This window comes from Cryptotermes secundus, unplaced genomic scaffold (genome assembly GCF_002891405.2).
Source record: "Cryptotermes secundus unplaced genomic scaffold, Csec_1.0 scaffold683, whole genome shotgun sequence".
In the NCBI taxonomy this organism is placed as follows: domain Eukaryota; kingdom Metazoa; phylum Arthropoda; class Insecta; order Blattodea; family Kalotermitidae; genus Cryptotermes; species Cryptotermes secundus.
Window position 1 is genome coordinate 301,343 of NW_019729903.1, and position 22,485 is coordinate 323,827.

General features: G+C 42.2%; 1 protein-coding gene across 3 annotated transcripts in view; it reads right to left on the reverse strand.

Moving 5' to 3' along the window:
• The window catches only part of LOC111865787 (neurexin-1), a gene marked incomplete at its 3' end in the record, with an annotated part of 317,673 nt that extends 298,221 nt beyond the window's left edge, over positions 1-19,452 (reverse strand). For all 3 annotated transcript variants that reach the window (XM_033751956.1, XM_033751955.1, XM_023854068.2), the window contains 1 exon segment: positions 18,242-19,452. In XM_033751956.1, the coding sequence (XP_033607847.1) occupies positions 18,242-18,859 (618 nt within the window).
• Between the last annotated feature and the right edge of the window lie 3,033 nt (positions 19,453-22,485).

Here is a 22,485-nt window from a genome sequence, read left to right on the forward strand (position 1 = left end):
ACCGAGGGCCGACCTCGTTGGCTCAACGGGGCTGATAGCACGCACCAGTACCGGTAGGGTATGGCGACTGGTAGAATATCAAAGAGGGACGTACAATAGATCAACTGGTCGCAGTGCATGGGATAACCCACCCCCTCTAATAATACTAACAATAATAAATAATAGTTATTTGAATGGTCTTAAGCTTGACCACCGCCAAGTTTAAGCCTCTTATATTTTTTTGTGTCTGGCTCCACCTTGTCCTATACCGCGAACATCTTCATTATCATGATTTTGTATGACTTCTGCTTGTCGTCTGAGCAATTTTGTTATATAATCGTATACATACGGAAAGTTGAAAGCTGTGTGCAAGTCGCAGACTGGTGTGAACCTTGTAAAATTTCCAATAGTGCGCGAGACCTTTTTTTGCATGCGCTGCAATTTTAGGAGGTAGGCGTCTGCCGCTAATTCCCAGACGGGACAAGCGTAAGTCATTACTGATTCCAGTGTCTTATAGAGGGTTACTTTAATGTTTGCGTTTAAACGCTCACTTTTGAATACGGAGTAGATTCTAATAAATGTTCTGAATGCCTTGTCTTCAGTCATTTCTATGTGAAGTCTCCACGTAATCCTGTTATCGAAGATTACACCCTGGTATTTTACACGATTCACAAAAGGGATATTCTGCCCATTCAATGCAAAATTAGTCTGAGGGGGCCTAAGTCTATGAGAAAAGTAGATTGCCTGAGTTTTATCTTCATTTAGTTTTATGTTCCAGCGCACAAACCACGTCTCAATAGTACTGAGATCTCGCTGCAGCTTTCTGAGGACACAACTCTCTTTGCGGTCTGTCGCATATATACAGGTGTCATCAGCAAAGAGACCTATATAGACACCAGGTGTTTGGGGCATATCGTTTATATACATACTGTACAGTGTGGGGGAGAGAGCAGAATCTTGTGGCACTCCTGCTTGTATATCCCTTGGTGCAGACATTTCACCATCGACTGAAACTCTGAATTTTCTCTGAGAATTCAGAGATTCAGTTGAAGGTGAAATGTCTGCACCAAGGGATATGCAAGCAGGAGTTCCACAATGTTCGACTTCCCTGTCAACTCTATATCTACTTAACACGGACCGAATTGAGAACACCGCTCTCAACAATAACCCAACTGTTGCAGACGCGATTTTACGGATCTGCTTCTTAGAAATGAGTAGCGTAACTTCGTTGTTCTACCATAGTCAATAAGTTCGTGGACTGGCTGCAAAGTATCGTTGCAGTGCATTACTGCGGATAGGTTGAGGCGCGATATGCTGCCCTGTCACTTCATCTCTCGTCACAGCAAGAGGCAATTGTGTGCAATCAGTGTAAGCAGAACTACGGCCTCTATTGTGAACTGCAGTTAATTGCAAGTGGCGGAAATCGAAAATGTGGCAGTGTGAACAACGGACAAACATCAAGTTCTGCCCAAAACTAGGCAAATACCTTAGCGAAACGTTTGGTGTAAGAAGAATTGGCTGTTGCTACACGACAACGCCCCTGCACATCGCTCTGTTCTTGTCCAAGAAGAACTGACAAGGAAATAGGTCACTGTTTTGCCACACCCTCCGTGCTCACCTGATCTCGCACTCTGCGATTTCTTTCTCTTTCACCGCTTGAGAGCAAAGCTACGTGGTCGTAGATTTCAGTCGTCCGCGGAGGTAGTCATTGCCACAAGGGACGCCGTACGGGAATTTCCTCCCAATATGTTTCAGCAATGTTTTCGGCAGCTATATCCATATTGGCAGACTTGCATAGCGGCCAACTGCAACTGTTTTGAGGGCCGAAATATTGCCAAGAGATAGAGAGTGACTATATACGAGGTTTGGATTGGTAATAGGATTTATTGAAATCTTACAACTCGTAACTACAAGTAACGACTATGCTCTCACTGTTCTGTACAATTCATAAATCGCTATAGGAAACAGTAGATCTTCTCAGTCTGTTACTAGTTTAGTAGTTAATAGTTTTCATTAGCCGTTGCTTGGTAGCGGCATTCAAGTGCGCACGTTCCCCTTCCTCTCGGTTCCTGAACCGACCCCGGCCTCAGCTACCACCTTCTCGCAGGAATAGCTCCCAACGACTGAACAGCAGCGGTTATCTAACTCACTAACTTACCAACCAACTAACTCCTCATTATCTTGTCCTGATTATATCTCGAAACGAACGGCACAGAAAACACTGCTCCTCTGTTGCAGTGCAATTGCTGCCTTGTATATATGGTTATCTGCGGATCCGTTAGTTAGGAACGGCTGTTGTACATTCATTCATTTCGCGGTCGTTGCCTAGCAATGGGTCTACATGCCACAATATCAAAATAAGGCTACGAATGTCGTATTAAACATATTTTGCACGTTATTTATGTCGTTTTAAGCCCTGTAACTTGACGATAAATGGTATGCTGCACTTTAAAGCAATATCTTTCGTCCAGCATGCAGAACTACTGCGTAATGCTCCACTAAACACTCTTGAGCAAGTTAAGGCTTGAGCCATATCCCACAGGCAAAACTAGGAGTTAAGAGGATTAGACGGTAATTTTTTCATGATATCGATTAAGTCTGTACGCTGCATTAAATCGCTCTTGCGTGTCTACCTCACTGGCTGTGTTGAAGTTACCAATACGTTTTCATAAAGGAAGTTGTTGCTATGGCAACGGCAGACGCGACCTATACAATAATGAAACGTAAAGCTTAGGGTGTCTTTGGGCTTCACACTTCATTTGTTTCAGTTAAGGAGCAGAAAGCCTGAAGGAATGGTAGAGGCACTTTATAAAAATGTCAATACACGACACAAATACGGTACAACAAGATGTCTTTGAAGTAGACAAGGGCTGTTAGTGGAATGTATGAAGAATGATGATTTTCTTACGAGATTTTAGTTGTTCATGATCATGACAACCATTTTTGTGGATGTCAATAGTTAGGCAAAATAAGATATGTGAATGATGAAGAATTCTGTCTTCTGGGATATGGCGCCGTGTAGATCTTGTGTGAATCGACGTTTCGGAGGAACGTATCCNGGGTAGAAATATTCACAGGCGAGGAACCAGCTGGAGCAGGTGGCTGCAGACTGAGCCACCAGTCGAAAACACTCAGTTGGTTCCTCGCTCGCGGATTTTTCTACCCTGAAGATGGAGGCGATACCTAACTTCAGAAACGTCAGATCACACATGATGTACACGGCGCCACATTCCAGAAGACGGCATTCTTCATAATCACCGCCGTGAAAACCTCATCTCTTACAAGTGAATGATGAATTCAAAAGATTTGGAAGGAAGCGGTTGTATCCAAATTGATGTACCACCCTGACCGTAAGTATATGCAACCTGTCCCGTCACAGCTTATAATAGTGTACTCGTATGTAAAAAGTAAGTATTCCATCAGATGCAACTAGTTTATTCCGAATACACAACTTACTTCAATCCAGCGTATAGGCTCAGCTGACAGTCATTATTGTGAAAAAACTGTAGTTTAATTAACGAAAAAGTTTTATGTTCGACTATAATTTTAAATGTATAAGATCCTCATGTAGACGCATTGCGAAAGGCGATCACAGTGGCCGTGCGGTCTGAACTGCCTTCGCCTGCCCAAACACTAGGATCGTGTGTTCGAATCACACTCGAGGCATGGATGTCTGTGTGCCTTTATTCTTGTGTGTAGGTAGCGGGCCTTGCGACGGGCTGATCTCCCATCTAAGGAGTCCTACAGACTATGTAAAAGATCAAGAAACTGAAAAAGCGGCTAATGTCCAACAAAGAGCTGTAGAGAGAATATGTACAGTATTTCCAAGTAATTTTGGTGAAACCTCTTATGATGGCCGCGCCATAGCTCAAGCTGTTAGTGCTGGGTTCCCACCGCGGCGGCCCGGGTTCGATCCCGGGTCTGGTCAAGTGGGATGTGTGGTGGACAAAGTGGCGCTAGAGCGAGTTTTCTCCGAGTACTTCGGTTTCCCCTCCCAATCTACATTCCACCAAATTCTCCATCATCATAATCACCCGGGGCAGGCTACAATAAGCCAATCAGTGGCCGCCGTGCCGAGTGGATCCAGTTGGACTCCACCCCCACTAAGCGAATTAAAAAAAAGAGGCCGAAAGATGTAAGGCATTTTTTGTTTTCACAATAAACTAGTCACATCTGAAGGAATACCAACCTTCTACAAATATGCTATTCTGATATTTGCCTGGCGAGACTAACGAAAAGCACGAAGAATATTAGTTCGGTTATTCGTGGTCTCGTGCTAGAATAGAACCGAGCACCTCCCCAGTACGAGACAGGAGCGCTACCTCTACTCCAAAACATTCGGTATCATAATCATCATTATCATCAACTTCACATAGCAGTTGGGCACATTTTGGCCTGTTCCGGCCTCATCCGTCCACTCTCTTCAAATGTCTTCCTCTGTCCCGTGTTCCACACTAGGGTGCTATCCACATTTTGGAAACCACTGACAGGAGGACCCGAAGTACAGGGGTGTTCTTTCTGAAAATATATCTGTTTCTCCTGCCAAATATACACGTAACTCCACCAACTGTTCCACGTTCATCAATCACTCTAAAATCCGACGCCATATACCCTCGACACTAACAGCATCGTTAAACAACCAACAACAAAAAGTGAACCACTAGATTCGGAGCCGGGATCGCGCAGTCTCTACAGCGACTGGCTAAGGAATGGACGACCAACAGGTCGGAGTTCGAGTCTAGGTAGGGGCTAGAATTATTTCCATGTCGTCCAGACCGGTTCTAGGGCCCACCCAGCCTCCTATCCAATGGGCGCCGGAACTCTTTCACATGTGATAAAGCGGCACCAGCGAGAAGCTGAACATTCACCACCAACTAGAACCGAGGTCAAGAAAACACGAGTATATATATCCACTCCTCCATACGCCTTCATGGCGTAGTGCTCAATTAGTTAAGCACAAGGACAACTTTACCTCCTGTTTCCTTATTGTGTCATGACTTTAGAGCGATAACGGAGCCTGAATCCTTCAGAATATGAAAGTGTTAGCGAGGCAGCTGCGAGATACTGCGTCAAGTCACGAATGAGTTCTACCGCTTATCATCCACACGGACTTCTAGCAGGCACTGGCAGCCAGCGATGTATAGAGACATGTACCTGAGGTGTTGGACACGGGGTGCAGAGATGTAAAGGTTAATCTCCCTTTGTGGCACTGTGCACTGTAGCTGTTCCCTCTACCTCCCCCCCCTCCCCGCAATCCGTTGGAATGCGACTCACTCTCATGTCACTAGTACCGGCTAATTGACAGCTAGGCTTCGCATGCTCAGAGAAAGATACCCGCTAGCAGAATACAATTACGCGTCCAGATATAGCACACACAAATGATTCTTCCAACGGAGAGGGTTTAATTGGGTCCCCGACATGGGCGTAATATCTCGGTCCTGTAATTATATACTAATCAAGCAGCATGCCATGAAGATGTATGGCGGAATGGAGGTACAGAAATGTTGTGTCTTCTTTACGGACAGAGTTACACACCGACCGCTATGACACCAATGAAAAAAGTCCTTGGTACCCACTGCAAAGGGCCTCAGAGCTGGTTTTGTTAGGTTCACGCTCCCGAAAGCTTTATGCTCGAGGGAAGAGGGTTCAGTAACCATTTGTTAGGGTCCTAGAGCAGGTTATGATACAATAAATAGAAAAATATTTAAATACAGTAATGCGAAGACGGGGGAAAGGCATGGAATAGTAGCACACTGTAGGTAAAGTAAAGTTGTCCCTTTGCTTAATTAACGAAGCATCATGCCATGAAGGCGTATCTAACACTGTAAAGGTAAAGTTGTTCTTGTGATTAACCAATTAAGCACTATGCCATGAAAACGTATGGGGGTGTGGATGTATAGACCCATGTTTTCTTGACCTCGGCACTAGCTGGAGGTGAACGGTCAGCTTCACGTTCCGGCCGCTTTACAACCAGTGAAAGGGTCCTAAGTACCTATTGGGTAGGAGGCTGAATTTGCCCCAGAACCGGTCTGGAGGAGGTGGAGAAGAGAAAATTCTTGACCGTTCCGGGACTCGAACTCCTACCCCTCCGTCATCCAGCCCGTAGCCAGTCGCTATACCGACTGCGCTATCGCGGCTTCTGTATGGGACACTGTAGGCAGAAGAAAGTTAAATCAAAGACGTCTAAGAGACTTTACATTTTAGCACTCAAATGTTAAACCGTGCAAATTCTCCCACAAATCTGTAAAAAATATATTAAACAAATAAACTGTATTCTATACTAGAATCTTTTATGACAATATTAAAAAGATGCAACCTCTGCATCTCCCGAGGATGAACAGCTGATTCACTGGTCATCCAGCCCCTAATCTAGTCAGCCTGCCGCTCCTCTTGGTGAGCGTACGTGTTCTAAACAAATTTTCAGTGTCAAGGTCAGTCGCAGTCTGAATTACTCCAGAGAGAACGAACCTGATATGCAGCCATGTCAGAACGTTTGATATTACATAATGGCTGCTACTACAACTTTAATGGAGCACTGAATAATACACCGGCAACGATTTCATCAAAACAGAAAGGGCCAGGCATGCTGCTGCATGTGCCCAATCAGGAGTCTTTCATGGGCGGAGGGGGCAGAGAACATTTACTTGCGAACTTATATTTCCAGAATATTTTTATTGAGCAGGTTGTTAACAGCATTCGTATTAAGGACAGAAGAATAAAATAATGTAAAAATAATTATTTCCTAATTTAACGTTTTATTTCTACTTTATTTTTTTTTTTATATTTAGAATAATAAATTTTACGGATCTGGAAGGAAGGTGTTATAGCTTAATTTGAGGTATTATCCGACAATCGTGGCATAATTTGAGGCAATATTCAGTAGTCATGGAATAATTCTAAGTAGCTGCTCCCCAGCCATGTCTGATTTCAGCTACTATCCAGCGATTGTGGCACAATTTTAAGCAATATTTGGCATATATGGCCTAATTTGAGGTACAGTTCCTAAGTTGGGACCCAATTTGAGGCACTGTTCAGCAATCATGGCTCAACTGAGGTACAATTCAGCCCTGGAGGTCTAATATGAGGCACTACCCAGCTGTAGATATCTCATTTCAGCTACTTTCCAACGGTTTTGGCCTAATTTTAGATACTGCCTAGCAGAACGGCCTAATTTTAAGTAATATTCGACAGCTGTGGCCTAATTTCAGGCACAGTTCATAAGTTGGAACCAAAGTTGAGGCAGTATCCGGAGGACATGGCCCAATTTGAGGTACTACGTAACGTCAGGACGAGTATTTCATGTAATATCCCCGGATGTAGTTCGGAAAGACAGAAAAATTATGAAGTATTTCTTCCAGGGCAGTAGATATGCGGAAAGAGGTTTGAAAACTGGACCTCTCGAGTATGGAGTAAGAGAAATGTCCAGCCAACAGAGAATTTCGATTCTATTTCCTTATCAGTCATTCGTCTTTGTGTTCATTTATTACCAACATCAATATGATCAACGACAAAGGCAGTAGTCGTCTATTGCAAATAACCAATCAAATGTCTCCATGGAGTAGGGTCATTTTTTAAAACTGATAATCGCTCGACTGGTCAGAAATTTCCTGCATTTTGTATAAAACCCGGATCTTCCTTACGATGTTTTTCACAGCGGTGAATATGAAGAGTAGCACTTTCTGGGATGTAATGACACTGTACCACTGTACAAGTTCACAGATGTTTTGGAGAAAAGTCCTGTCTCCATCTTTATGGTCTAGGAGTAAGCCAAGAAACCACGGACATGCAAATATCAAGAATGTTATACACCGTTGCATTTCATAAGACAATATTCTTCAAAATATTCGACGTAAGAAATTCAAATTTCACACACCACCTGCCTTCAAGGCAGGTGGTAGCATAGTTGGTTAAGGCACTATGCCCAAAACCGGAAGGTCGCGGTTTCGATTCCCGATCAGGTTACTGTATTTTTCAATTGACCTAATCGTTCCAGCTGCAGTATCGCCCTGGGGTTAACTCAGTCTCTAACAGAAATGTGTACAAGGCATTTTCTTGGGGGGGGTAAAGGGCGGCCGGACGGCGCGTAAGGCTGACAACCTCACCGCCATCTGTGAGTCGATTATCTAGAAAATGTTCCAGCTTCGACGTCTCACAACCCTATGGGCCCCCACGGCCTATTACAAGGCTAGCTTAAATTCTCTAGATTCCTGCCTGCAAAATCCGTAATTTCGAAATCCTTCGAATAAAGAAAACCAAATACTCTGAAGAAACCTACCATGTCAGTTATAACACCTTGTATTTCGTTGAAAGCCAGCAGACGTTTCAGAGGAACATTCCGCCTACATCTTCAGGGTCGAGAAATAACCCAATCAAGAAACAAGTGTGGAGCAGGTAGCATTTCAAATTAAAGTTAATCAAATCTTACACAAAATAGTCTGTTCCACTTCGTTTTCTGTTCTCCTTGTTTACTTTTCTATCCTTAAAATATAGCATACGGTCTTCCGAAACATCCATACATTTCTATCAGGCCACAGTTCATCATACACCACAATATGGCACGCTTCGTATGGTACCCTGATAACAAATCTACAAATAGGCCTGGGCATATATCCTACTGCAGCAGAGTTAAATAATTCCCAGAAACAACGAATATTTCCGAGGGCATTTTTGAACGTGCCATTGACCTGAAAGATGTCTGAACAAGACATCAAAGAAGCGCTTCTCAGACATGTTAAAATATGGATTGGATTCTTGTCTCGTTTCACGTACCCAAGGAAGCGATCTGTTTGGAAGCAGATGGCCACAAAGTGGCTCATATATTAATCAGAGGCACAATCAATGATTTGCAAAGTGTCTTCAGACATACATGCACACATACACGTCTAGACGGAAATCAATTGCGAGGGAGAATCAATAAATAGGGCACAAATGGAAGTAAAACAGCTGTAATGGATGTAATAGGTTTTCTATATGTATCACTAGATAGCAGCTCAGTCCAGCTTTATGACAGGCTAGGTAGCAGACACGCATGTACATATTCAGAGGCTGGTTTCAGTAGTCAAAATGACGACCGTGTTCCGAGGATTTTACTACCGAATAGCAGCGTTCTGTTGTAAGTTTTTTTTGTGGGTAAAACGACTCAGTGCAAGGATATTCATAAAGAAATGTTTCGTGTTTACGGTGGGAAGTGTTTGTCGCGTAAAGCGGTTCACAACTGGGCCGAGAAATTCTCTCAAGGACGTTAGAAGTTTGCAGAAGGCGGATCTATTGCAGAAGTGGCTGAGAAAACAGTCAAAATAGCGTACTTTTATTCTACGGGTTTCGACGCACTGGTAAAGCGAGGGGGCAAGTGTATGAATTTTGGTGGAAGGTATGTCGAGAAATAAACGATTTTCCAGGTTCAAGTATAATGTTTTTACGTTTTACAGCCATCTGTGACCTATTTAGTGACTCCCCCGCGTAGTACTGAAATTGTATGTTAAAAGGAAATTAAGAAGACAGGCAGTGCTCAAAATAACAGTCAATTTTGACCAATACAGTAATTTTATAAATATTTGAACTTCTGAAATTTATTTTAGCTAGGAACTGATCCCTTTCTTTTTGTATCCTACATTGCAGGAGTCAACACAAATTGGAGAAGTACATTTGATGTCAGGTAATTTATTCCGCTTGTGTAACGCAGAGCAACGTCAATAAATCGAAGAGAATGCCAACAACCCAGGTTACTTTGTCTCTCAGTTGATCGTAAGTTCTGTAAAACTTGCCTATTATTTCCTGTGATGAAAACATATCTTTATTTACGGTGAGAACTCAATTTGAAATCATTCCCCACCTCGAAATAATCAGTTGTCTTCTCAAGTATTTGCACATCATCTTTAGAGTGCCTGTTCCTTACTGCCCAACATAACACAGAACATCTGCTTTCTTTGATTTGTGTTATGATTCATATACAAAGCGTCGCTCCCTGTGGGAAGGATATTGAAAAAATAAAAGAGCATACTTAACAGAAAAAATAATGGAACTTCTGGCGAGTATTGAGTAAAGCTCTGGGTTTTATTTGGGAGGTGCTGCGTTAAAATATCTAACCTGGCACCAGTAAGTGTCTCAGCAAGTCTTGGAAACCTCTCATCTGTTGTAAGATTTGAGGCTTTCACGGCGGTGACTATGAAGAAAGAAGTCTTCTGGGATTTGGCACCGTGTATATGTGGTGTTAACCGACGTTTCGGAGGAATGTATCGCCTCCATCTTCAGGGTAGAAAAAATATAAGAAATCTGCAAGCGAAGAGACCGTGAGAACCGGTAAAAGCAGACCGCCGTGAAAGCCTCAGCCTCAAATCTTACATGACACCAGTAACTTTGGATGATATTTTTCGTGGTTTTTCTTAGTATTTCCAAGCAAATACCGGGCTAGTATCTTGATTAAATTAAACGGTCTCGTTTGAAATCTTTTTTGATTCATCATTCATCACTCATTTTACGTTCAGACGCAGAAATTTACCAGCCTGAAGACGGATGAAGCAGATTCCTCTGAAACGTCGATAGCTCTCTATCGTACTACACGGCAGCTTATCTCAGAAGACAGTAATACTCATAGTCGTTGATGCGACACGTTGAAATCTTACATATCTAGATAAGATGCTTAAAATTAAACTTCACTCTTTGTATTTATTTTTATCAGCACTGTTACTAGTCTGGGGGGCACGCGGTAGCGCAGTTTGTTGAGGCACTATGCTATAAGCCGGAAGGTCGCGGGATCGAATCCAGTTGAGGTGGATTTTTTATCAATTTACGTGATCATTCCAGCCGCTCTATGGCCCTGGGGTCGACTCAGCCTCTAGCAGAAATGGGTACCAGGACTCTTTCTGGGGGAAAGGGCGGGGGAGGGGCGTAGGCCTGACAACTTTACCTCCATCTCTTAACCGATTTTCTAGAAAATGTGGGAGCCTCAACATCTCACAAACCTATTGGCCTCCATGCCCGTTACAGGATCTTATATTTTACCTTTACTGTTACTAGCCTAGTTTAAACCATAGGATCCCGTCATAAGTCGACATTGAACAATGTACTGGAAAGGACATGGCAGAAAATGACCGTGGCATATAAGTATTATAAAAATATTTGGATGAACTGAAGAAAACCATGTAAATCCTCAATCAAGATAGGTGGTGTCGGTGTGGCAATTTGAAATACAATGAGACGTGTGCCGAGTCGTTTCAGCCCTACCATATTTTGCTCTAAAATATTAAAACATATTAAATTACAAGTCTGAAAATATTAACTGTTACGTTGTGAATTACTCAGACTTATAGACACTGGGCTGTGAAGACGTACGGGAGAGCGAGAGCATAGCTGCACGCATTCTGAACCTTGGAAGCAGATGGAAGTAAGAGGTCAGCTTCACGCCTCTGGTGCTTCAATCAAGCGCAAAGAGCCCCCAGTGCCCATTGAATAGGAGACTGCGTGGGCCACAGTGACCCTGTCTGGGTCGACTACCACTCAGTATGTCTCGATGTTTTTCCGCTTTCCGCACGATTCTACATGTAATTCTATGCTTCCGGCAGGGGTAAGAAATTCTTCTTCCTCTTCTTAGCTTCCAGATCGGCTTTAGGGCCTACCAGCCTCTTACGCAATGTGTATCGGGGTGTATTTTCCCGGAGTAAAGTGGCCGGAATGCGAAGCTAAACGTGCGGCCCCATTAGTGCCGATGTTAATGTGTAGATTTCTAATTATTAATCGTTTATTTAACGACGCTGTTAGTATTTCAGATTACATAGTATCGAATAGTAAATACTTGAATTAATGCACATATAATAAACATAACTTTCGGGCTGGACGACCGAGAGGTCGGAGTTCGAGTCTCTGTATGGTCAAGAGTTTCCTATTCCCCACGTCGTCCAGACCGACTCTGGGTCCCACCCGGTCTCCTATCCAATAGGTACCGGGTGCTCCTTATCTGGGGGTAAAGCGGCCGGGACGTGAAGCTGACCACTCACCTCCAACTAGAATCGAGGTCAAGAAAATGTGGTTCTATACATCCACTCCCCCATGCTCCTTCATGGTGTAGTCCTCAATTAGTTAAGCACATGGACAATTTTACCTCATAATAAACACAACAGTAATAAAGAAAAACAAGAAAATATATACAATAAATCAAGAACGACCAAGACTGAACCACGATCAAACTTTAAAAATAATATGGGATGAAACAAGTTAATTATAGTTTGCAAAAGAAGTGCAAGTCAGTGACCGTAACGTAATTATACAAGTACGTATTATCGTAGCATTAGCCTGGCAGCGCTAAACTTATTAAGCACAGGGACATGTTACAGTCAGAGACCATCTACTCTAAGAATGAGGGTACGTCAAACCTTGTGTAGGCAATCTGACGGAAGAAAATTTACCGAGTTCGGGATGCCGTCACGGGTTATGTGCGAAACAGTCGCCAGCCAGTACGGACGCGAGTACAGAAGCAGACGACATTGTTGGAATCCGTTACCAGGCGACGACTGGTGAAGACAGAGAATACTGGGAAGATTTAGCGTCTGTTGTAGTGATTTGTAAAATGTATAAACCTCCGAGGCCGTTCACGGTAGCCGAGCTATCTAAGGCATGTACTGCCTTAGCTCGCTTGGAAGCCGGGATCGTGAGTTCGAATCTCACAAAGGCATGGATGTTTGGTATGTTTATGTGTTTATTCTCTTTTCGTGTTGTCCTGTGTTTAGGTAGAGGTCTTGCGATGAGCTGATCACTCGTCCAAGGAGTCCTACCGTCTATAAAATGATCAAATTAAAAAATAACATCGACATCGTAAGGTATAAGGGGAACGGATTAAGAAAGTAAATAAATAAATAAATAAATCAGTGAGGCGGTTTTAAATACTTCCACTTACAGTTCCAAACCCCGTTTCTAGCTATTAAATAGCGAATTGAATTTCCCACCAGCCACATATGAGTATAAGAATTATGTTATAATGATCTACGTCACTAACGATGATATGATCTCGTATCTGGAGTAGATCTAGTATACCTTTAGTGTTCCTAAGCCTTTAGACGCCCTCAGTTCACGAACTTCTATATATTGCCCGCAGATGAGTAGCCGTTTGAAGATGTGTGCGGCCAGGTAACGCTGTAAACATCAATAGCGGGCATAGGCGACGCGAAACGCGTGCAGGAGAACGAAGGACTTGAATGAACAAACATGTATTGATCGAATTCGACCGCGGACTTGCGGTATCCTCGTCTTGCTAATACATCTCGTTCCCTCTTTATACATAAACTCGTTATGCAAATGAAAATATACTGTTAAAAGCCTTACTTTTATGTTATTGGCTATAACATGATCCAGGCACGAACAAGTCCCATAAGATGTCACTGCTATTTTCTAAATGGAGTACCCCACCTCTCGCTTTCTCAATGTCCCTCCGCTTCTCTTGAAATACAGACGTATAAAGTACACAAATCGTAGTGCTAACATTCCAGAAGCCGGTCACAGTGGCCGTGCTGTCTATGCATGAACTGTCTTCGCTCGCTCGAACATTGGGATCGTGGATTCGAATCCTATTCACGGCATGAATACCTGTCTGTCTTTTTATGTGTTTGCATTGTCCTGTGTAGGTAGCAGCATTACGACGGGCTGATCCCCCATATCAGGTGTCCTACCGAATGTCTTAGGATTAAAAAACTGAAGAGAAACAAAGCGTTTCACGGATGATTTATGCTCCGAATGGGAGTAACAGGAAAAGGCGAGAGAATGTTCTAGACTCGTATTCAGTAAATGTTCGGTTCCAATCTCAGCGGGAAATATATAGTACCTTCGTGGTGTTTCTCAGTCCCTCCAGAATAATGCCGGACTAATACGTCGATCAGACCATAGCCGATTCCTTTGAAATTCTTTCCAATTCAATATAATTAATGATTCTTTTGAATATTATTCATCGTCCTGTTTTTTTATTTAAAGACAAAGTTTCGGAGACTAAATTCTGTCTCCTTCCACAGGTAAAATTCTACTCAATTTGGTCAAATTGACAGAGTTTGGCCCCTTTCTAAGAAAGGATAGATAGGTCTGGTGATACGAACTAGTTCTATCGATTGGGCCCAACTGTGTACGCTTTTACCTGAGGAAGGAGACAGAATCCAGTCTCCGAAACGTTGTCTTTAAAAAACAGGGCGCTGGATGATATCCAAAATATCAACAATTGAATGAATATACCATGGTCACGAACAGCTCTCATTTTTTGAATTCGTTATTCGACAAAATGTAATCCAGATACCGACAGGGTCGAAAAATTAGAGACAGAGGGATCACTGTTTCTGCTGAATGAAGTAATCACTGTCTCCAACAAAATATAGACGTATGAAATACTGGAAGGAAAGTTATAATCTTGCAACTTGAAACTGTTATATGGAATTTTACAATATCGTGACATACTTGCTCAAAGCAAGAACTGTGGAACCAGAGAAGCATCCGTTGCTAGCGAACGGCTTTGAAACAACACTCGTTTCTAGGCAACTGCCGCGAAAAATACAACGGAACAACGTCCATTACTAGGTAACAGATTCTCAACGAGGCAACAGTTGGACTACAACAATAGAAGACCTGTGTTTTCTACGTGGTCAGTGGCGAGATGTTATAAGCGGGACGAGGTTTAGAGTGTTCGGCTGAAGATCTGTTTTGCGAAGTCTATACTGACAGAGGATTTGTATATAGTGCAAAAGGAAGAGTTTTCAGTAATATGTTATAGGTGCAATACATGCACTTGACTAAAGGCTAAGCATATTCATAAGAGACAAACCTATCCTCTCGTCATAAAGGATAAGGACTATTACTACAAGGGTTCAGTTGCAGAGAAAAAATCTCTGGTCGTGAGTCTCAAGACGCTTGGCGCCAAGAGGAACTGATTGGTGGTAAACAACCAGTCGTGAAGTAACTCTGAAATCAGAGTGTTCAGTTAGAAGTCAGGCTGTGAAGAGAAGATTTTTATGTGTGTTGTAGTTACAGTGATATTTTGAGTGTTTAGTTAAGTGAAACTGTTACAGTTAACGTGTTAAAACCAGTTTCCAGGAAATGACAAGTGAAATCAGATTTAAAAGACTTAGCGTGTGCTGCAGTGATTCGTAAAATTTGGAAATCATCGATAGTGTTTTAGTTATTTGTAATTATAAGCTGTAAGTGGCCAATAAATACAATATCCAATCCAAAAGCTCCTTCGAGGGTCACTCATACCAGTGAAAATATTTGTATATCGTTCTATTTCCTTGACTTATTTCTATAAATGTAAAGATTAAAATACACAGAACTATAATTTTGTTTGTTTTAATTTAATTCGCTTAGTGGGGGGTGGAGTCCAACTGGGTCTACTCGGCACGACGGCCACTGATTGGCCTATTGTAGCCTGCCCCGGGTAATTATGATGATGGAGAATCTGGCGGAATGAAGATTGGCAGGGGAAACCGAAGTACTCGGAGAAAACCCGCCCCAGCGCCAATTTGTCCACACAAATCACACTTGACCAGACCTGAGATCGAACCCGGGCCGCCGCGGTGGGAACCCAGCAACTAACCGCTTGAGCTATGGCGCGGTCTATTTTGTTTGCTGCTTTAAATTGACGAGGGAATGATTCTGCCCCATTTAAGGAAAGAAATGAGACAGAAGACTTGTGTGAACACTGCACTGAGGACATGGGCGCCGCTAGAATTCTTTCACGGAGGGGTAGGGGGGCTCCCTGAAGATTTCATTTATATATATATATATATACTTAAGCCGTTTAGGACTGTTTTTAACGATGGCACGAGACATTCTGAATTCCGGACTCATAGAGCAGCACGTTTCTTTCTAGACAGCATGATCAGGGAAAGCACTGCACTATATATCAACCCCCCTTTTCTGCTAATTGCCCCAGGAAGAGAGTTCAACTTTATCCAACAAGTTCTGCACAGTATACCAAGATACTATTGAGCCTTTTGTAAAAACGGTGAAAACTGCAGACACTTGCACGAGAAGGGCTGTACTATTTGTATGTAATAATATTAAAGTATACACTCACTAAATAGAAAGCACGAACACAAAGCGAATGCAACTAATGCAAGCTTCATGCTTTATTTCATTATCCAGGATAATCTCTAATTAAAATAAGCAAACGCTGAGGACTTCCAGACAAAAAAGATACTGTTAGATCACACCGTATATCGTCATGGAAGATGAGATAGGCAGGGTATGTATCACGAATGGGAAAGGCAGGAAGGAAAAGACCACTATGAGGAACAAGACGTAGGTGGGTGGATAATATTAAAATGAATCTCAGAGATATAGGATTGGATGGTATGGAGTGGATTGATCTGGCTGAGGATAGGGACCAGTGGAGGGCTCTTGTGAGCATGGTACTGAACCTTCGGGTTCCGTAAAATCCTGCACAAATGGCGGCTTCTCAAGAATGGTTCAGCTCCGTGGAGTTAAGTTAGACCGTATATCATTAGAACCGAACATAACAAGTTTGAGAATGAAGGAGCTTAGGAGGAAAAATGAACATGGTACGTGTAAGTGCGTAGAGGGGAAGACTGGAGCCATGAGCTGAGGGGAATTCAATTGGGGTAGGTGCTGGACAAGAGGTTTAGGAATGTTGATGGAGATATAGGTACTAAAAGGTTATCAGCGTGCAAAAATAAGGAGAAATTGTAGACAAATGAATATATAGGATTAAATAGACTCTGATCACAGTGGCCGCGCGGTTTAAGGCATGAACTATTTTCACCCCCTCAAACACTGGAATCGTGGGTTCGACTCCCACTCGACGAATGAATGTCTGTGTGCGTTTATTCTGTATTCGTGTCGTCCCGTGTAGTTAGCGGCCTTGCAGCGGTCTGATCCCCTGTCTAAGGAGTTCTACCAACTGTCTATAAGATTCATAATTTCATAATTTCAGTAAACCCTCGCTAATCCGGAGTAATTTGGGAAAGGGGTCATTCGGATTAAGCGACAATCCGGATTAGTGAAGAAAAATGTAGCCCTAAAAGACAAAGAAAACAATTTAGAAAAGAATAAATGGAAAATTTAATGATATAAGTATTACTGGCGAAAATAAATGAAAATATCACCGTAGAACCATAATTAAAAAACTATAATTCATCGATTGAAGACTCAGAAGTTGTCTTGTTTTTGAACGTAATAATGCAGGTTCGACGAAAGTGTCAAGTTTTGTCTGAACAGACAAGTGACTCGCCCACCTTCCTAAACGTCATGAGTCTTTTGAGGTATATACTCAGCTGTGAACAGCATTCTTCACTTTTCATAATTCGATTAGGAATGACTGTAAACAGATTAGCGAGAGTTTGCTGTTAATTCTGAATGCAGCCACCTTCTCAAGCTGGTTCCTCGCTCGCGCATTTTTCTACCCTGAAGATGGAGGCGATACGATCCTCCGAAACGGCGATTCACACAAGAACTACACGGTGACATATCCCAGAAGATGTCATTCTTTTTAATACTTTTGTTTGTTCTTTACAAAGCTTTAATTTTTTTTTTAGTTTTTCTCCAACAACTTCCCGCTGAAATTCAGACAGCCTGTACACTGGATTTAATTAAAAAAGACAGATAAAATTTGTTGAACAATGAAAACCGCCTGCTTTTCTTTTATTTTTTCAATATATTGCATCTTTTATATATTACACTACAGTGTGAGAGAGAAGCTCAGTTTTTATTGCAGCAGAACAAGACTGTGGCCCGACACAGTGACCATGCGGTCTAAGGCACTAATTCTCTTCGCTCGCTCGAACGCTTGGATCGTGGGTTCGAATGCCACTCAAGGCATGGATGTCTGCGTGAGTTTATTCTGTGTCTGTGCTGTTCTGTGTGTAGGTAGCGACCTTACGACGGACTTATCCCCCGTCCAAAAGTCCGACTGTATAGGATCAAGAAACTGAAAAAGACGGCCAAGTTCCAAAGGGCTCTAGAGCCATAGACAATTGGCATAGAATTGTTAGTTCCGTCCTTATTATGCCAATTTAAATTCAATTGATATAGCAGTAATGTATAAATAAAATTATTAGTTTCTTACTTATTATGCAATAAGAAATTCAAACTATGTAACAAAAATAAAAATAAAATCCTTACTTCACTCGTTACTGTGTAAACCGAAAAGTTAATTCATATAAGAGCAATACAACCAAAATACTTTGAATTTTCGTCATGTGCCAACTAAATTTAGGACATTCGATAAATTATTTATTTATTTGTTATTTGTTTAATATAGATGGATAAGTTCTTTTACCTTGTATTCTGTCATCTTCATCTCCTGGCGCCTGGGAAGACCACCTTCCTCATCCGCATATACGAGATTTCGAATCGCGCCTCCAAAACGTGGCTCAAAGATAACACTCGGTAGGGCCAGAAGTGTCAATTTCGTATTGTACCACGCTGGCATACCGCCGATATACACATCCGAATTAGAGGCAAGGCGGCCAAAATGGAATTCTTTACCACGCGAAGATCGACTCTGCGTTACGCCGTCAACTGTAAGTGACGTCGTTTCCACGTGGCGCTCGACCTGTACTTTGTGCCAGTGTCCATCATTGAGGTCCCGGCCAACTGTAAGGATCTGGGCTCCACCTCCAAGGTTATACCTCAGCCTCAGGGCTCCCTCTACGAGCTTGATCTCAAAGAAATCATATGTTCCTCCGTCATCAGTGTATAGGAGTAATCCGTTTGGCTGTTCCGTCTTAAACTCCAGTTCGATTGACCCATTTAAGCCAGCGTTCCATTTCCGAAACTGTGCGTACGATGTCTGGGAACCTTCAAGCACGAATCCTGATGTTACTGCGAGAGTCACACCGAATAAAGACACTCTCAGAAGCCAAAGATGCATGTTTCTCAGCCTCACGACCTCCATGTGACTTCTGATGAGAAAGATGAAGGGAAAGAAAGAGAAGAAGTAAGAAGAATGGGAAAACAGACAGAATAATTTGATCTTGCAAGAGTAAGTGCCGAGTGACTTAAGTGTCTGTGAAAGTGAGCAGACGATGAGAGAGTTATATCTGAAAGAGTACAGTCACTGCCGCCCAACATTTGGTCTTCGCTGAATGTTGCGCAAGCATTTGCACACACACTTTATATATCCACTTTGCTTGCACCTGCTTATACCTATTTCTTAGCTACGTCATGCACACCACAAAATACACATGTCTTTAATTAAGACATTTTGATTATATTCAACGAAAATGTTCGTTCATCTTTGTATATTTTGAAGACTTTTGTTGGAACTAATAAATGAATGTTCCTTTTTTACATTTGACGCGAAACATTTGACGAGATTCAGCTTCGGCACCTCATAACATTCACACACAGTCGAATTTTGAATATGGCAGGGTTGCTCTAGAAGCTGGAATACCCACAAACCCGTGCTCATGAACTACGAAAACCGTCTTCTGTAATTCGCTCTTCTTTCCCCCCGAACTGAGCCAGTACTGTGTTGCACGACCCGTAGCTTCCAATGCTGGCTTCTGCGAGACCCCGCGCATGAGCAGACACGGTTTGTACTGGGTCGAATAATAGCCAACCGCTCGTCGTCAAATGCCCCAAAGTATCTTCATAAAAGTAGTGGATGTAGGAAGAGTTGAGGGTGGCTGGAATTTGCTCTGTATTGTTAGAAACGGAGGAGCAGGAGAAGATGGCAATAAGCAAGAGGGAAAACTGAACATACTTCGCGCTCTCTCTCTCTTTTCGATCCGTCTCTTCATCATCACATATATTATGTGTCTGAAACAACTTGACGCAAAAGAAAAATTAATGTGAAACTATTTAAGTTCCTCTAGCTGCGTTACTGGTTCTATCACTCAACGTAATGAGATCTGTCTCCTGGGGACACTAATATTTTTACTTCGATAACTTTACAAAGTCTTCACATTATTCCGTCACGAACCCTACAAAGTGCAGGAATTTGAGGTTCTAACAGCGAAGGTTATGAAGAGCACTGGGCTATAACGCCTTGTAGTCTGTTGAGAGTCAACCGACGTTTCGGGAGGAACATATCACTTCGGTCTTCAGATATACACCTTCAAGCTTGTATCTTGCTCAACTTATTCGACCATGAGGATGGAGGCAATAAGTTTCTTTGAAACTTCGGTTGACTTTCAACGTACAATGCATTCGTTTTTCTTTTTTTCACGGTAAAGTAAGTAAAAGTATCCCTGTAACAGGCTGTGGAGGCCCATAGGTTTGTGAGGTGTTGAGGTTCCCACATTTTCTAGACAGTCGGCTCATAGATGGTGCTAAGGTTGTCAGCCCTACACGCCGGCCGCCCTTTAACCCCAAGAACATTCCAAGAATATTCCTGGTACTAATTTCTGTTAGAGGCTGAGTCGGATTAGGTCAATTGAAAAAATTCAATGACCTCATCGGGACTTGAACCCGCGACCTTCCTGCTTGTAGCATAGTGGCTCAACCAACTACGCTACCGCGTGCCCCCTCTTTTTTCACGGTAGTGATTATAATTGATTCTTCATTTCGAGGTACGTTTTTAATGTATTTTAACGACGCTGCAATTTTCTACAATGTGTTGCGTTGAATGCAGAATGACTGATCAGTGAGTAATGGAAAGAATTCTGAATGAAGCGGCTATGGACTATTCGAAGTACTCTCCAGACATTTGTAAGGACTGACTGAGGAAAATTAAGAAAAATCGTAATTATTATAGACGGTTTACTTTCCGAGACTCGAAACTAGAACCTCCAGTATAAGAGTCTAGATCATTTACCGCTATTCGAACCGGCTCTGTATACAGCTAATTTAACTGAAATATAGCAATTATTTATCTGCACGGACGGAGTAAAACAATTTCCTGTTTCTTTCTAACAAGCTGTTACACATAAATTAACATTTTGTGATCCAGATAATCAGATAATATACCAAGCTGACAACCTGATACTTCAGTTACATGAATAGAAGTTACCCAGGGCCTGATCTGTGCTCACTAGCCTGGGAGTTCGGTGAAATAATTTGAGAATTTCCTTATAGCTTTCTGGTCTTTGTAGACATGACCGCGAGATATTTAGTTTCTGATGAATTGCGAGTTGCGTAATATTGGAAGTTAATCTTGGATCTCCAGAGCAAGGCGTTTAAATTTAATCAATCAATCAAATGTTAACCTAACCAGTTTCCTGTTTCTTAACGCCCGAGCAACACAAAATACCTTACGATACTGAGACATGCAGGCCCATTGCCAAGTAACAGCTATGTAAACAGGCGACAGCACAAAATCCGTTGCTAGGGAACATCTCTGTTGTTTCCCAGGCAACGACAGACCGCGTAATAATGACAGAGACATTTTATGCTCTTCCCGTGCAGGGACTATATGACGAGGACCAGTAGTTCGGTTGTCATTTGAGAGTTGTGAGAAGCTGGTAGCTGAGGCCGGAGACAGTTCGAAAACCCAGACAAATGGGGACGTCCGCCATTTGAAACCGATACCAAGCAACGACTAGTGGAGACTGAGAAGACTATGTGTGCTGTGGTTACAGTGACCTTTGTAGTTTGTAACTCAGTGAGACTGTCGTAGTTATTTGTAGTTACGTTCTGTATGTGTTCAATAAATCCGATTATCAATTCAAACCTAATCTATAATCACACTCAATCATGTGATATTATAAAACTAATACTGTATTCTTGCCAGTATATATGGTAAATTTGCGAATGCATTGGGATAGAGGTTATGAATGTGAGTCCAAATTCTTTTCGCAATAGTTGGTTGAACTACATAAGGAAAAATTAACTTTTTTACTCTTATATAGTCTTCAAAATTTTAGCTATAGTATACTGTGACAGTAACAATGACAGCATGTGTAGTTTTGCAAAGAACTGTCGCTTCTTTAGTATGCAATAAAAGTATTCCCATTGGTGTCTTCTGGCTCACGGATACGGCCAGTAAAGGGATCATCACCGTTACTGCCTTGTGAATGCCTATATGTTTTAGTACACGAACACTGCAGAGCTGTATAAAAGGCTACTGGCAAAAATCAGCATTCTGAAACAAAGTAATTTTTTCATTTACACTTTGTTTTAAGAAAATATTATTAGAGTTTTGTTTTTCCACCACTGAAAAATTAAACTAAACTCTTTTGCCGAATTCAACCAACTTGCTTAAAATTTTAAAGAGTGACAGACTGCCTAACTGCTAAATTGCTGCTGTCCCTCGCCAGCGTAGTGATTTTTGATTCCAAGTCCCACTGAGTCGGGTCGGATAAACTGCTGGTGATCCTCGCCAGCATATCCATACTTGGTTCCGAATCCCGCAGGTCTCATTACCATCTTACTGTCTGACGATACGGTCCCAGTTACTGATTGCTCAATTCCTGTAGTCCTCGCCAGCACAGTGATGCTTGGTTCCGAGTCCCACGGAGATCATGACAATATTTTTCTCCCTGACGTCTGTGGGAGCTTTCAGACTACGACTCATTTAAATGTTATATAAAAATTCAGTTCGTACCTCACAGGAAACACATTACGTCTCCGCTACAAAGA